The following is a 16,505-nucleotide window of genomic DNA, read 5'->3' on the forward strand; positions in this document are numbered from 1 at the left end:
TCTTGGTGTGTGTGTGTGTGTGTGTGTGTGTGTGTGTGTGTGTGTGTGTGTATGTATTTGCTTATTTATTCTGAAGTGCTATGTATGAAATTCAGGGCTTTATATAGGTTACACAAGTATTCTACAGAGGTATATTTCTGGGTTTTATTTGTGTATCCTTACATGGCCATGGCAGGCCTGGTATTCATATAGTCCTGTCTCAGCCTTCAACATGCTGACATTACAGCTACATATTAATGTACTAAACCCTGGCCCTGAGTTTTCTTATTAGAGCAACAGAGCAATCACTAGACCAGCGGGAGTTGGGAAGGGTTCTCTCTTCCCTACAAGCTCACAGGCAGCTCAGTCCAGCCTGGGATGGGTGCCTCATCTCTGGCATTCCAGTGGCAGTTTGTTTGAAGTCCCAGTCCTACAAGGCAGATCAGAACTGTTTTCGACCCCAGCTTCTATCCACTCTAGGTCCCTCCAGGACACCAACCCTAAAGAGAGTTGGTACCCTAGAATCCCATCTACACTTTCACTCCTTAGGAAACATTGAAGTCCACTGGGAAAGCAGAATCCTTCGCTCACACTCATACAAAAGCATATCAAAAAAATCTTAGTGCTAAGGTCTCCTGCCAAAAGAGCTCTGGGTGGAATGGGGGTGGGGACAGATCCAGTACTTCCCTGTGCTCAGTCTACTGCCACAGGTCCTTGATGACCCAGGCCCTGCCCCCTTCCTCACCGATTGGCGGTTCGGGTTCTGGGGGCGGAGCATTCTCAGGGATTTAGCTAGGGTAGAGAAAGCCACGGAAGCGGCGTCGCCGGAACCATGGGCACCGGACCGCTCACCTCTGGTGTCCGTGCTGGTGGCGGGAACACCGGGTGGCTCTGGATGAGCTCCTGCAACCTAGGTTCGCCAGTCCTGCCTATTTCCTTTCTTTTTTGGCTGTTGCTGGCCGCGCCTGGCGCTCGGGCCGCGGGTTACAAGGTGGGTGAGCTGGGGCCCGCGGGCGGAAATGTATTTGGGCAGAGTTGAACTAGAGGTATGGGTGACACTGATCCATAGGAAACTGCTGTTGATCTGACGGTGTGGGCTAAGAGCATGCATTGGGTTTCTGAAAAGGTCTGGCGTGAGCCTGAAAACAAGGCTGCACGTGATTTTTTTCGCCTCCCTGTGACTCCAAGTGGCCTGTTTGGACTTTGCATGCACTTTACTGTGGTTGTCGGGTGAAGAATGAGCAGCCACATGAACGCAGGACTCTAAGTTTTGCACAGGTTGTGCTTGCATGGTTCCTCTTGTTGGTGACTGCATCCCCCAAAATCCATTTGGCATGGCTCGGCTGGAAAACCTATCTTGCAAATCTGACGACATCACCTGGCGCCCCTTCTTTTCTTTGCAGAGGTTGACTAGGAGATGTGAGCTGGGCTGCCCATTCCTAGCTTCCCTTTCCCCCAGGATTCTCAGCTTCCTGGCTCCTTCCTGTGCAAGTCACTTCTCAGCACTGTGGCACAGTGTCCTAGCCTGACAATTAGGGCTAATATTGCCCCGTATCTCAGCTGTCTGCAAATGCTTAGCTAACCCCGACAAAAGTTATCCTAAAGTATGTGATCTCTGCTCTATGGGGTTTGTGCAAAGTGGGAGTTGCATCTATAGAGTATATGGGCACTATACTCTGTGTGTCCTTCCTGGGACAGATTATAGCTTTTTGACCTCTCTGCATCACTCCAAAGTTAAGGCCTGTGCTTGTACCATCTCCCTGCCTGCGTGTGAAAGTGGAAGTCAAACCTATGGTCTTGAACATGCCAGGCAAGGGTTCTACCGCAGAGCCCCCAACCTGCCTGCCTCTAGAACTATCGGCTACTGACAGGGAATGTGTATGTTGGGGGGGTCTTTGTGCAGACATGTCCCCCAACGAAGCCAGGCATGCTCAATGTGCACCTGCTGCCTCATACACACGATGATGTAGGCTGGCTGAAGACAGTGGACCAATACTATTACGGCAGTGAGTAGAGAGGGGTGAGGGCCTCTGCAATTTTTTTCACAGATTTGGACATTGGGGTGGGAACAGTGAGTTTTCTGGCCTCTGTAGCAATGCATATCTTCTAGTGGACCTTGACTTCCTGAACTTCATGCCCACAGTCCTGAGTGATGTTCAGCACGCATCTGTTCAGTACATCCTAGACTCAGTAGTCTCCTCTCTACTGGAGAAACCCACCCGTCGCTTCATCTATGTGGAAATGGCTTTCTTCTCCCGTTGGTGGAAGCAGCAGACCAGTGCAACCCAGGACGCTGTACGGAACCTGGTGCGCCAGGGTGAGCCTAACCCAAGAAGTGAAAAGAGGAAGCCCAGCCCAGCTTGTACTTCTGCAAACCCGACCTCTCAGATTACTTATTTATCTATTTACTTATGTGTGTGGGGGGGGTGGGGGAGGGGAGTGGGGAGCAGTGTCTTATTATATAGCCAGGCCCTTCCTGGCCTGGAATTTGTTATTAGATTAGATTGGTCTTGAACTTGAGGAAATCCTCCTTCCTCCCTGTTTTCCTAGAGCTAAAACAAAAGGCTTGGACAACCAGGCATCTCTGAGATTTTTATTATATCATCGTGTACACACACTGTACCCATAGTTCTACCCGCTTAGAATCTGTCTTCATATAGAGAACCCTGTCTCACAAGGTCCCATCTCCAGTGGCTCCACAGGGAGGTCAGCCATGCAGATCTGAGCACACTGGTTTGGAAACTCGCCTCTTCTTCAGGCTTCGGTATATAGCATACTAGGGTCTGTTTTCCTAGCCTTGCCCACGGTGGCCCCCGCTTCTAACAGCTACCCTTTTCCCTCTGCCTTATTTGAACAGGGCGCCTGGAGTTTGTCAATGGTGGCTGGGTGATGAACGACGAAGCAGCCACCCACTATGGCGCGATTGTGGACCAGATGACACTTGGGCTACGCTTCCTGCAAGACACATTTGGTAGTGATGGACTTCCCCGTGTGGCCTGGCATATTGACCCTTTCGGCCACTCTCGAGAACAGGCCTCCCTGTTTGCCCAGGTGCCAACCACCCTATTCTCTTTTGGACCTGCCCTTAACCTACTCTGACTCTGCCTTTAGCTACTCAAACCCTGCCCTTCTTTAGTAGTCCCTGGGACTAGACTGTGGCTTGCTGAGACACAACCTTGTGGGTGAAATTGACTCTTGTGAGTTGAGTTCAAGCCCTGATTGGTCTATATCCTAGGGCACCGCAGGTTTAAACTGCTGTGTTGGTCCTTTGCCTTGACCAGGCCTTATCTGAATTTGGACTCCACTAGCCTGCTAGTGCTGAGGCAACTCTCTAATCCCAGTGACCGTTGGCGACAACTTCCTTTAAAAACAGCTTCATGTTTGTGTTGACCTCACCCACCTCAGACTGGGGACATAACTAGGGAGGTGGACGTGGGTTGGGGTTTGACAGCTGCTTCTTTGTCCCTGTCTTTCTCAACCTTGGAAATAAACATTCAGGCTCCGTGGGACCCATGCCTGTAATGCCAGCAGGCTGGTGCAGGAGGCCTGTGAGGTAGAGATCAGTATGGTCTATACAATGAGACCCAGTATCAAAAAAAAAAAAAAAAATCTAGGGCTGGAGCTCAGCAGTAAGAGCACTGACTGCTCTCCTCGAGGTCCTAAGTTCAATTCCCAGCAACCACATGGTGGCTCACAACCATCTGTAATGGGATCCAATGCCCTCTTGTGTGTCTAAAGATAGTTACAGTGTACTTACATACATAAAATAAACAATTTTTTTTTTACAAAAAGAAAAATATCTAGCTTTAAAAAAAATTATTATTTGGGGCTGGCGAGATGGCTCAGCGGGTAAGAGCTCTGACTCCTCTTCCAGAGGTCCTGAGTTCAAATCCCAGAAACCACATGGTGGCTCACAACTACATATAATGAGATCTGGCGCCCTCTTCTGGTGTATCTGAAGACAGATACAGTGTACTTATATATAATAATAGATAAATATTTTTAAAAAATTATGATTTAACATATATGGGTATTTTACCTGCATGTATATCTGTGAGCCACATATGTGCAGTGTCCACACAGGACTGTAGGATCCCCTGGCACTGAGGTAATGGGTGGTTGCAAGTCACCATAGTGATACTGGGTATTGAACTCTGGTCCTCTGAAAGAGCAGATAACGATCTTAACCACAGAGCCATCTTTCTGGCCCTGAAAACCATAGTTTTAGTTGTGTATACCTTTTCTCTCTGTGCTCTTGCCCGACTGGGCAAGAAGGCCTTACATTCCTTCACTCAGCCTCTCTGTGCTATCAGATGGGTTTTGATGGCTTCTTCCTTGGGCGCATTGACTATCAAGATAAACTTAATCGGAAGAAAAAGCTGAGGATGGAGGAGCTGTGGAGAGCTAGTGACAGCTTGGAGCCCCCCGCTGCTGACCTCTTTACTGGTAAGAGGGTGGGAGAGTAAACCATACACAACCTCGAGCCCAGAAGAGTCCTGGTGTCGTGTTGTGATGTGCTGAGGTTATCTTAGGATTTTTAATGATTTTTTGAGCAGGGCTCTGTGCGTTCCTTTTGTATCTGCCCTTTTGAATTTGGACGTCTATCCTGGGTGGGATGTGACAGGCTCTGACCCCAGGACAGGTCTGGGGTGCTGAGTCTGGTTTTGTCTATAGGTGTGCTCCCCAATAATTACAACCCCCCGAAATACCTGTGCTGGGATGTGCTATGTACAGACCCTCCCGTGGTGGATAATCCCCGGAGCCCTGAGTTCAATGCAAAAACGTTGGTCAACTACTTCCTGAAGCTCGCTTCTTCCCAGGTAATGTAGCTATCCAGATGACAGTCCAGAATCTGTAGGCACAGGCACTAGCCTTCCCCAAAGCCCAGGGGGATGCCTCCAAGGGACATGAGGGGCTGGAGAGACTGCTCAGCATTTAAGGGTACTTCCTGCTCAAGTGTGAGGGTCAGAGTTCAGAGTCCAGCACCCACATAATACACCAGTCATTCTAACCACATGCTCCGGAATGAGAGTTATCTAGAGCTCTGGCTCCAAGAGACAAAAAGACAGGAGGATCATTGGGCACTGGATTTCAGCCTATGGAAGAAAATGCAAGTCCCAGATTCAAGGAGAGATTCTGCCCGAAGGGTGGGGAGAAGGCAGCTAGATCTCTGTGAGCTTGAAGCCAGCTGAGGACAACATAGTGAGACCCTGTCTCAAATCAAAACCAATAAACAAATCAAGGAAGTGGGCCAGTGAGATGGCTCAGTGGATAAAGGTGCTTGTGACCAAGGTTGGCAACCTGAGTTTAGTTTCCAGAACCCACATGGTGGAGCAAAGGCACTGACTTCTGAAAGTTCTTCTCCAACCTCCACGCTGGTCCTATAGCTATAACTGGTGCATACTATATCATATGTACCATCCCCTCATAAATACACATTTAAAGGGAAGAGGAGGAGGAGGAAGAAGAGGAAAATGATGAGAGAGGGTGGCTCAGTGCCTTGTAGCCTTATCTGAGTAAAGGACCCTTGGCAACTATTGGCTGTTATGTTGTTTTCAGACAAAGCTTTAAGTAATCCAAGCTGGCTTTGAACTTGCTATGTAGGTGAGGCTGGCTTTGAACTTCTGCTCCTCCTGCCTCCATTTTCTGAGTGCTGAGAATCAGATGTGCACCACCATGCCTGGGGCTCAAAGCCAGGCCTTAATACATGCAGTCTACTGACTGGGCTGTATCCCCAGCTCTTCACTGGTTATTTCTGTATTTCCTTCTGCTCCTGTGTACCATGGTCCCCATACATTCTTGTGTGTGTGTGTGTGTGTGTGTGTGTGTGTGTGTGTATTTTCTTTGCTTGTATGCTTGTACTGGGGGGGAGGGTCTAGCCTGAGGTCTTGAGCTTGCTAGGCTAGTACTCACACACAGAGCTCCATCCCTAGGCCCCCACGTGTATTTTCAAACACTTGGGCACAGGGACAGTCCAGGACCCCCTGGCCTGAGGACACTTGGGCACAGGGACAGTCCAGGACACCTTGGCCTGAGGATTGCCTTTTCATCTATAGAAAGGGTTTTACCGAACCAACCACACCGTGATGACCATGGGCTCAGACTTCCATTATGAGAATGCCAACATGTGGTTCAAAAACATGGACAAGCTGATCCGCCTGGTCAACGCGCAGGTCAGTGTGACTCCGGAGTGTGTTAATCACACTTTCTGACACTAAAATCAATGCCTCAGATGGTTGAGTGACTAAGGCGAAATAGTCACGCATAACAGTCCAACCCAGTGCTAGGAATCCTGAAGATTGCTTTGAGTTGAAGGCCAGCCTGGGACAAACTGGGACACACACAGACATACACACACACAGAGGCACACTCACTCGACCATTTTTTTTTTTAAACAAAACACACAGTACACTTGTTTCTTCATCTCATCAGTTGAAAGGGAGCCTCTCTCTCACCATGAAGATGATGTCATTCATTGGCAGAGCTTGTACTTGGCACATTTAAGGTTCTGAGTCTATCTTCAGTACCACTTAAAAAGAAAAAGAAAAATCTACCTTTTGATAGTCTGACAGTGCTAGAAGAATCACTTCTGCCCTATAATGGCATTTTCCCTTAATTAATTAATTAATTGTTTTTTGAGACAGAATCTCCTGTAACTCGGGCTGGCCTCTGCTTGCTATGTAGCTGGGGATGACCTTGAACTCTTGCTAGGCTGTACCTAGAGGGGTTGGATTGCAGGAGTGCTGAGGGTTAAACTCAGGTGCTGTACAAGCTAGACAAGCCGCACACACCAGTCTCTTCCTGTAGTTCCAGCTATAGGAGAGGCTGAGGCAGGAGGATCACTTGGACTTAAAAATTCTAGGTCAGCCGGGACAGCTGGGTAATACAGGGAGAGTGCCTCAATCAAAACATGTTAAAAAGAAAAAGAAAGGGTTGTGTAAGATAATAGGATTATCCCTGAAATCCTTTTAAGTGCAACAGTGTTTGGTCTTGGCCAAGACATATGCCCACGTTTGACCATTGTTTTGCACTAAAAAAAAGTGTCTTTACGAGCTGGAAAGAGGCTAAGAGGACTGGCGCCCATTCAGAGGACTCACATTGCTGGGCAGTGGTGGCGCACACCTTTAATTCCAGCACTCGGGAGGCAGAGGCAGGTGAATTTCTGAGTTCGAGGCCAGCCTGGTCTACAGAGTGAGTTGCAGGACAGCCAGGGCTGCACAGAGAAACCCTGTCTCGGAAAAACAAAACAAAACAAAACAAAACAAAAACAAAACAAGCTGCTCACAGCCATTTGTAACTCTAGTCTCATGGGTTCTGACATCCTTTTCTGGTCTTTGTGGCACCAGGCATGCATGTGGTGCATAGACACACATGCAGGCAAAACATCTATATACATTAAATACACAAATAAGTCTTTTTTTGTTTTTTGGGGTTTTTTTTGGGGGGGGTTTTCAAGACAGGGTTTCTCTGTATAGCCCTGGCTGTCCTGGAACTCACTCTGTAGACCAGGCTGGCCTCGAACTCAGAAATCCACCTGCCTCTGCCTCCCGAGTGCTGGGATTAAAGGCATGCACCACCACGCCCGGCACAAATAAATCTTTTTTTTTTTTTTCCATTTTTTATTAGGTATTTAGCTCATTTACATTTCCAATGCTATACCAAAAGTCCCCCATATCCACCCACCCCCACTCCCCTGCCCACCCACTCCCCCTTTTTGGCCCTGGTGTTCCCCTGTACTGGGGCATATAAAGTTTGCAAGTCCAATGGGCCTCTCTTTCCAGGGATGGCCGACTAGGCCATCTTTTGATACATATGCAGCTAGAGTCAAGAGCTCCGGGGTACTGGTTAGTTCATAATGTTGTTCCACCTATAGGGTTGCAGATCCCTTTAGCTCCTTGGCTACTTTCTCTAGCTCCTCCATTGGGAGCCCTGTGATCCATCCATTAGCTGACTGTGAGCATCCACTTCTGTGTTTGCTAGGCCCCGGCATAGTCTCACAAGAGACAGCTACATCTGGGTCCTTTCAATAAAATCTTGCTAGTGTATGCAATGGTGTCAGCGTTTGGATGCTGATTATGGGGTGGATCCCTGGATATGGCAGTCTCTACATGGTCCATCCTTTCATCTCAGCTCCAAACTTTGTCTCTGTAACTCCTTCCATGGGTGTTTTGTTCCCAAATCTAAGGAGGGGCATAGTGTCCACACTTCAGTCTTCATTCTTCTTGAGTTTCATGTGTTTAGCAAATTATATCTTATATCTTGGGTATCCTAGGTTTGGGGCTAAAATCCACTTATCAGTGAGTACCAAATAAATCTTAAAAGCAACAACAACAACAAATGTATAGGACTCAACCTATTGGATTCCTGTGGGCCCCGGGAAGGTACAGACCCTGAGGCTCACATACACCTTCCCCCAGCAGCAGGTAAACGGGAGCCTCGTCCACGTTCTCTACTCCACCCCTACGTGTTACCTCTGGGAGCTGAACAAGGCCAATCTCACCTGGTATTTGAACAGCGGACTGGGGAGCTTGGGGTGGGGCTGGCATGAGCCAATGATTTGTGACTGCCCTCAATGTTCCCGGGCAGGACAGTGAAGGAGGACGACTTCTTTCCTTATGCCGATGGCCCCCACATGTTCTGGACTGGCTATTTTTCCAGCAGGCCAGCCCTCAAGCGCTATGAGCGCCTCAGTTACAACTTCCTGCAGGTGAGTGAGCATGTGGGCATTCCAGCAACCCAGAGGAGCTGCTGCCTAACATGTCTCTTTCTCCTCAGGTGTGTAACCAGCTGGAAGCACTGGTGGGTCCCGAAGCCAACGTGGGACCCTATGGCTCGGGAGACAGCGCACCTCTTCGTAAGTGTCATCTGTTGACCATGGATTGAATGGGGTGGGTGAGGGTAGGATTGAAGTTAGAACCCTGTTGGCTTGCACCGGACCTTTTGCCTGTGATTGCTTGGTGGTGGGGCTCAGAGTTCTGTGGGAGACGGCATCCAACTTATGTTCTGTTGGCAGAGGAGGCAATGGCGGTGCTCCAACACCACGACGCTGTCAGTGGTACTGCAAGGCAGAATGTTGTAAATGACTACGCGAGGCAGCTGGCAGCAGGCTGGGGACCCTGTGAGGTTTGAGGGGCAGGGTCTTGAACCTGGAGGGAGAGTGTTCCATAGTGATAGGCGGGCCTCTGGGCACTTGTAGGGGCGGGGAGAAGGAGGGGTCCATTCTTGGGAAAGAAGGGTGGCGCCTCCGGGAACGGGGCGGAGTGTAGGTAGGAGAGGAGGAGCAAGACCAGGCTGCCTGGGGTGCAGACCTTAGTGCAGATCTTTTGGTGATCCTCGCCAGGTTCTCGTGAGCAACGCTCTGGCGCGACTCAGCCATTACAAACAGAACTTCTCATTCTGTCGTGAGCTCAACATTAGCATCTGCCCAGTCAGCCAGACTTCGGAGCGTGTGAGTCGCCAGGGCCGGGAGGCAAGTGGGATAGGGCCCCAGAAGATAACGTCTGCAGGGATGCTCTCCTAGATGGGTGGTATTGGAGGCCTGCTGTGACCATGCCTTTACTGCCATAGTTCCAGGTAACTCTTTACAACCCCCTGGGGCGAAAGGTGGATCAGATGGTTCGGCTGCCTGTCTATGAAGGCAACTTCATTGTGAAGGACCCTCATGATAAGAACATTTCCAGTAACGTGAGCCTGCACAATATATTCTCCCTTCTCCACTGCATTTACCCCAGATCTTGTAGATATCTTCTCGAGTTTCTTCTTCCTCTGTGTGTCTTCTACCTCTGTTCCTTAATAGCAGCCTCCTGAGGATTAGCTCCTTCCCACAAGAGACAACCCTTGAAAATGTCCCCCTAGGAGTTTCCCTCCCTCCCTCCCTCCCTCCCTCCCTTCCTTCCTTCTCCCTCCTCTTTCTTCCTTTAGATAGGTTTTCACTGTGTAGCCCAGGCTGGCCTCCAGTTTATGATCTTCCTGCCTTAACCCTCTGAGTGTTAAGACTGCAGGTTTGGGTCACCTCACTGTTTCCCCAGCAAATTTTCTGTTTATGGGATAGCTCCCTTTTCCTGAACCTCTGACCTCATCTCTTCCTCTGTTTCCTCTTTTCTCCCAGACTCCTACCTAGTCCCTGTCTCTAACTCCCCCTTCCTCTTTCTGTTTGCTTTCTTCCTGTTTCTTCTTCCTTGAGCTAGTTATGGAATGTGCTAGGCTAATCCTCGTTTCCCCTCCCCTGCACACCTAGTTTTCTTCTTCCATCTATTCCTTCCCCTCTGAGGTTGATGCTTGCACACATGACTTGTTTCCTAAGAGTCTTCCTGATTAGCATTCTCTTATTCAAGGTGGTGATGGTTCCTAGCTATTACAGTGAGACTTACCAATGGGAGCTGCTGTTCCCAGCCTCAGTGCCTGCCCTGGGCTTCAGCACCTACTCTGTGGCCAAAATGAGTGACCTTAACCACCAAGCCCACAACCTGCTGTCCAGGCCCAGGAAACACAAGTCCCATCATGTCTTAGTCATTGAAAATAAGGTGAGACTCTCCTTGGATCCTCTTCCTTGCCTCGGTGACAAATTTAAAGTGTTATAAAATGACTTGGATTCTGGGTCAGTGGGTTCTGGGTCCTTGGTTTATGTTCATCTGTCCTGATTATGTGTTCTTTAGTGAGGAGGGTGACCTTTTGAGCCTCAGTTTTCTTTCTGGAGCAGCTGTGTAAATCTAGTATGAGACTGATAAGGTCAGAGCCCATGGTAGGTAGGTGTTGAAGGGTCATGGAAGGCTTCTTTGGTGAGGAGACAGTTGAAGGCTGGGAGGATACAGCAGTGATGGATACAGCAGTGATAGAGCCCTCACCTAGCATCTGGGAGACCCTGAGCTCAATCCTAGCACCTCAAAATGCAGATGCATCAGAAGCTGGGGTCTTAGGGTTTTTACTGCTGTGATGAAATACAATGACCAAACTGGGGAGGAAAGGGTTTATTTTGCTTACACTTCCAGGTAACAGCCCATTATTGAGGGAAATCAGGACAGAAAGTCTAGCATGGAGGGATCTTTGAGGCAGGTGCTGATGCAGAGGCCTATAGCCCTTTTATCTGATAGAGGCATTTTCTCAATTGAGGTTATTGGTCAAGCTTTGGAGCAGATGAAGTGTGTGATCAATTCTGGGTATCGTATTGTCCTCTGCTGCCGTGGGGTAGACTTGTTAAGCATAGAAGTGAGGGTTTCTGCAAAGGGCTGTTCGTCCATCCTAGAGGGCCTGGTGTGTAGAGGAATGGCCAGGTAGAGGCTAAAGTGGGCGGAAGCAGCTGTCCCAGTAGCGTTCACTGACTGGGTCGGGAACAACCCTGGCTGAGGTGAGGGGAGATGATTCCAGGAACGGCGGGGGTGGGGGGGATGCTTGTTTACATCTGTGCTCCATTTCCCCACCTAGTACATGCGGGCCACATTTGACTCTGGCACGGGGTTATTGATGAAGATTGAAAACTTGGAACAGAACCTCTCGCTCCCTGTGAGCCAAGGCTTCTTTTGGTGAGGAAGGGCGGCTATGTCAGCGCAGGCTGGGGGTGGGGTGCCCAGAGCTGAGGTCTCTCCTTGATGCTCATTTACTCTGGTTGCAGGTATAATGCCAGTGTTGGTGATGAGGAGAGTTCTCAGGCCTCTGGGGCCTACATCTTCAGACCCAATGTCGGTAAACCGATACCTGTGAGCCGCTGGGCTCAGATCAGTTTGGTGAAGGTCTGTGGCCAGGGACCGTGAGTGGGTTCTGGGCGTTGGAGTGGCAATGTGGACTCTGGGGATGGGATGTGCCTCATGTAAGGTGCGGGTGGGAACTATTTCATCATCTTTGTTATTTTAAATATTACAGTGTGTGTGTGTGTGTGTGTGTGTGTGTGTGTGTGTGTGTGTGTGTTTGTGTGTAAGTTAGAGGACAGTTTGTGTGAATCTACCACATGGGTCCCTAGGATAGAATGCTGGTCATCAGCCTTGGCAGCAAGCACTTTTACCCACTGATCCATCTCTCTGGTCCCCAAGGGTTTTACTATGTAGCTCAGCTTGGCCTCACAACTCTTGATCTTGCCTCAGCTTCCAGAATACCAGGGTTACGAGAGTGCATCACTATGCCTGGCTTTCCTTTTCCTTTCCATGTGGGAGTAAGACCCCAGGCTCCCCCTGCTGATGGGTGAAAGTCACATGTTTCTAGGAAGTGAGTTTATATCTCAGGGTGTAGTTTAGATCCCTTGCAAATGAATAAAGGCCTGAGTTCTATCTAGGTCCACACCAGCACAGCAGCACTTGGGTAGCTGAGGCAAGAGCATCTCAGGTTTGAGGCCAGCCTAGGGTGGGAGGGAGGAGCTGGTGAGGTGGCTCAGTGGGTAAAGGTGCTTTCCACCAGGGCTGAGCAGCTGGGTTCAGTCTCTAGAATGCACGGGGTAGAGAGGAGAACCAGTTCCTGCAAGCTGTCCTTTGATCTCAGCGTGTATCCTACACACACAACACAACACAACACAACACACTGAATAGAAAGCTGTGAGAACATCCCATTGAGTCCGTCTGAGGTGGATGTTGGTGGAATCGCCTTCATGTGGCATTTTTCAACATGGCTGACACCAGCCCCCACTGTGTGCACACAGACAGCCTTGGTGCAGGAGGTACACCAGAATTTTTCAGCCTGGTGTTCCCAAGTGATTCGCCTGTACAAAGGACAGCGCCATTTGGAGCTGGAGTGGACGGTGGGACCAATCCCAGTGAGGTAAGTGTCGCGAGCTTCTCTGCAGTGGGGAGCACGCACGGGGTGGTGCTTAGGGGACTCACAGGGTTCCTTTTCCGTTGAGTACAGAGATGACTGGGGGAAGGAAGTCATCAGCCGCTTTGACACCCCAATGAAAACCAAGGGACAGTTCTTCACGGACAGCAACGGCCGGGAAATCCTGAAGAGGAGGTGGGAAGAGGGCATTGTGGTGGAGTCTGTGGTGTGTGGGGGATTTGGTGATGGTATGAGGATGGAGAGGAAGCACGAGCCCAGGTCTGATCACATCCCACCCCTTCCCAGGGATGATTATCGACCCACCTGGACATTGAATCAGACTGAGCCGGTGGCTGGAAATTACTATCCTGTCAACACTCGAATTTATATCACGGTACCTGCCCTGCCACTGCCTCAGACCAGGAAGCATCTCCTAGACTCCTGGGGCAGGATGGGCTCCCAGGAGGGCCCTACATTCTCATTCACCCTTACACCTAGGATGGGCAAATGCAGCTGACCGTGTTGACCGACCGCTCCCAGGGGGGCAGCAGTCTGCAGGATGGCTCGTTGGAGCTCATGGTGAGAGGGGAGCCCTATCTGAGCTGAGTTTCTCCCATAGGGTCCACTCAGACCCAGCCAAGCTTGAGGGCTATTTGTTGGTACCCATTTTCTGTTTGTGGCCTTGGTCCCACCCTCTTTCCTTTCCCTGCCTTTCTTGGGTTGGGATTAAGGGCCTGCATCAAAATGCCTGGCTTTGGAATTACATTTCTAGGTTCCACTCTCCTTCCTCTTATCCAGTCCCTGTTCAGGCCTTGACTTGTCCTTGATTCTCTTGTTTGGCGTGCAGTCTTTCCTTTGTCCTGGGCTCTTGTCAATTGGGCCTCATCTCCGCTAGAGTCTCCTACCAGCCACTGACCCTAATCTTCATTGTTTACTCAGTCTTCAGTTTCTGATGAAATCACTGCAAGCCTGTATCCAATTTCTGAACCCAGATCACTTGCTAGTTCCTCACTCTCTGCTGGCCGCCCCTCCTCCCAGGTGCACCGTCGGCTGTTGGTAGATGATGATCGTGGAGTGTCGGAACCCTTGTTGGAGACAGATACCGGGGATAAGGTTCGAGGACGCCACCTTGTGCTTTTGAGTTCTGTCAGTGATGCCGCTGCAAGACACCGACTGCTGGCGGAACAAGAAGTCCTGGCCCCTCAGGTGGTGCTGTCTCTGGGTGGTAGCAGTCCCTATCACTCCCGGGCGACACCAAAAACGCAGGTGAGGGGCAGTGAGGTGGGCAGAAAGGGAGCCCGAGTGACGCCTTCTAAGCCCCTCTGTGAGAATGAAGAGCTCTGCCTCAGTCTAAGCCTTACCCCTTCAGGAGTGAGCTCTTCCCTGTTGTAAGAAACAGCTTCCGTCCGCCTCGAAGCCCCTTCCCATTATGCTTCATTTCCTTCAAGTCAGCGCTGATTGTTCTTTCCATAGTTTTCCGGACTTCGCCAGGAGCTACCTCCTCAGGTGCATTTGCTCACACTGGCCCGCTGGGGGCCAAAGATGCTGCTGCTGCGCTTGGAGCACCAGTTCGCTCTGAAAGAAGATTCGGATCGCAACCTGAGCTCCCCTGTAACCTTGAACGTTCAGGTGAGGGGCTGTTGAGCTGAGAAACGGACAGGATACAGACAAGCCAGAACTGGGCTTGTCTGCTCAGCTGGGTTCATTCATTTCCTGCAGAACCTGTTCCAGACCTTCACTATCAACTACCTGCAGGAGACCACACTGGCAGCCAACCAGCCCCTGTCCAGGGCTTCCAGGCTCAAGTGGATGACAAATACTGGTGAAGACCTGGCAGGCGCTGTGTCTGGGGCTGGCAGTAGAGGGTGGGACAGAGGTTTACAGTGAGCAGTGCATCCAACAAGCCAGCAATGCACCTGCAGTTTGAGGCTTGGGATTTTGTCTCCAGCATGAGTTCATCTCCATCAGTGTCTGGTTCAAGGATGGCGTCTATTGCCTTTGGAGATTTGAGAGCAGTGGCTAGGAGTTTGAGAGGGTTTTGGGAATCTTAGGTGGTACTCAGGCATAGAGAAGTAGTTTAAATGTCTGGGTGTGAGAGCCTGGGCACAGTTGTAAGGTGGGTATGTATGGTTGTGTCAAGGCCTTGAGTTCTCTTTTGCCAATCACCAGGTCCCACCTCCTACCCTGAGCCTTCCAAGTTGGACCCTACCTCAGTCACACTGAAGCCTATGGAAATACGTACCTTCCTGGCCTCTGTACAATGGCAAGAACACAGGCCTGCCTGAAGGAGGGGCAGGCCTCCCCTTCTCTTGCTGTAACCATTCACAAAAATCATTAAAAAGCTCCTACTGAGACTCAGGTCACCCAGTGCACTATCTTTTCTGGAGGGGACACAGACTGTGAGATGTAGGAAGATCAGCATATCCTAGCTCAGCCCTGACCCCAGGCCCTGGTGAGAGGTTACCTCCCCACTGGAATCACCACATGTTCTTCCCCATCTTACTCATCCCTTCCCTCTCTTCCCACTTCCATCCTTTGTCCACACAGGCCTTCACATGGCTGGCCAGCTCTCAGGTGGCCATCTAAGAAGCGCCGAGGATAGGCCTGTGCAGGACATGGTATCAGAAAACCTGTTGCACCCTGGGTCTTTCCTAACCCAGCCTTTGAGTCAAATCTAGGCTAGGAATCTGGAAGGTTGAGGAGGAGGTGGTGAAAGAGAGGCAGGTCTCAGCTTTAGGCCCCTCACAGGCAGGGGAAGCTCCCATCCCTCTTCCTGTGAGATTAGCCCCTGGCTTGTACCTTGGAGGCAGTGCATCGTGCTCTCTGGGATTTTAGTGTGTTCTGATGTCTGTTTAGATACTGAGTCTGGAAAGGAGGCTCTGATTAGAAACATAAACTGTGTTCTTCCAGAGGGTTTGAGGTTAGCTTCCAGCACCTGTGGTAGGTGGCTCATCAGCCGTAACACCAGCCCTCGAGGGATCTCTCACCAGTAGCCTTTATGGTCCATGGTCACCTTCACTCACGTGCACACACCCACACATAAAATGACCAAAAAAACACACCTAAAAGGTTTTTTTTCCAATACATTCCAAGCACAGTTTCCCTCCCTCCATCCCTCCCAGCCTCCTCCATTCCCTTTCCCCCCACCCCAACAGATCTATTCCTCCTCTGTTTCCCTTCAGAAAAGGGAAGACCTCCCAGGAATATCCACCACACACAGCATAACAAGCTATGATAAATCTAGGCACAAACCCTCACATCAAGGCTGGGTGAGGCAACCCAGAGGAAGAAAAGGGTCCCAAGAGAAGATGAAAGAGTCAGAGACACCCCCACTCCCACAGTCAGGAATCCCACAGAAACACCAAGCTAACAACCAAAACATATGCAGAGGGCTATGGTAGACCCATGCAGGGGCAATGGAGCTGTTGTGTAATCCAGCACTCACTGTGTAGTTAGTGAGACCTTGCTTCTCTCTCAAGTAAGTAAATAAATAAATGAACAAAATAAGGACTTGGTGTTGTAGCTTATGTCTGTAATCCTAACATCCTGCCATTTTGTCTGGCAGGTACAAGAAGCAAGACCGTCTCATCCCAAAGAGCTTTCAGGTTATCTAGTTGAGGCTAGCGCAGAATGCACTGTTTATTTTAGGCTAGCCTTGGACTTGGAATTCTCTCTCCTTATTCTTGCTGGAATTACAGGCATGTACTCACTGTAAGCAGGGTGTGGTAGCACAGGCCTTTAGTTTTAGCACTTAGGAGGCAGGGACAGGCTGCCTCTAAGTAACAGATCTG

General features: G+C 50.0%; 1 protein-coding gene across 4 annotated transcripts; it reads left to right on the forward strand.

Moving 5' to 3' along the window:
* The first annotated feature begins 211 nt into the window (after positions 1–211).
* On the forward strand, positions 212–16,221 carry Man2b1 (mannosidase 2, alpha B1). Of its 4 annotated transcripts, none has more exons than XM_006530749.3 (24): positions 212–970; positions 1,883–1,999; positions 2,123–2,296; positions 2,837–3,030; positions 4,293–4,425; positions 4,654–4,799; positions 6,036–6,152; positions 8,400–8,482; positions 8,566–8,686; positions 8,755–8,833; positions 8,993–9,102; positions 9,320–9,427; positions 9,547–9,663; positions 10,314–10,502; positions 11,401–11,498; positions 11,588–11,705; positions 12,602–12,720; positions 12,808–12,909; positions 13,021–13,108; positions 13,213–13,293; positions 13,753–13,980; positions 14,188–14,343; positions 14,434–14,536; positions 14,884–15,077. In XM_006530749.3, exons 3-24 carry the CDS (start codon positions 2,221–2,223, stop codon positions 14,997–14,999), a joined length of 2,682 nt encoding a protein of 893 aa, XP_006530812.1. In that variant the 5' UTR covers positions 212–970; positions 1,883–1,999; positions 2,123–2,220; the 3' UTR covers positions 15,000–15,077. The 4 variants fall into 4 exon arrangements, with proteins under 4 accessions (XP_006530812.1, XP_006530811.1, XP_006530810.1 ...); XM_006530747.3 differs by having other exon boundaries at positions 214–970; positions 1,883–1,985; positions 2,090–2,296; NM_010764.2 differs by having other exon boundaries at positions 751–970; positions 1,883–1,985; positions 14,884–16,221.
* The last annotated feature ends 284 nt before the right edge of the window (positions 16,222–16,505 follow it).

This window comes from Mus musculus, chromosome 8, assembly GCF_000001635.26.
Source record: "Mus musculus strain C57BL/6J chromosome 8, GRCm38.p6 C57BL/6J".
Classification (NCBI taxonomy): Eukaryota; Metazoa; Chordata; class Mammalia; order Rodentia; family Muridae; genus Mus; species Mus musculus.

What these genes read in the sequence shown, in the direction of transcription:
- Man2b1 (XM_006530747.3), top strand. Translation starts at nt 812, where the DNA reads ATGGGCACCGGACCGCTCACCTCTGGTGTCCGTGCTGGTGGCGGGAAC. An exon ending in ATAAGAACATTTCCAGTAAC is followed by an intron (nt 9,664 to 10,313) that starts GTGAGCCTGCAC and finishes CTCTTATTCAAG; the next exon opens with GTGGTGATGGTTCCTAGCTA. An exon ending in CGGGAAATCCTGAAGAGGAG is followed by an intron (nt 12,910 to 13,020) that starts GTGGGAAGAGGG and finishes ACCCCTTCCCAG; the next exon opens with GGATGATTATCGACCCACCT.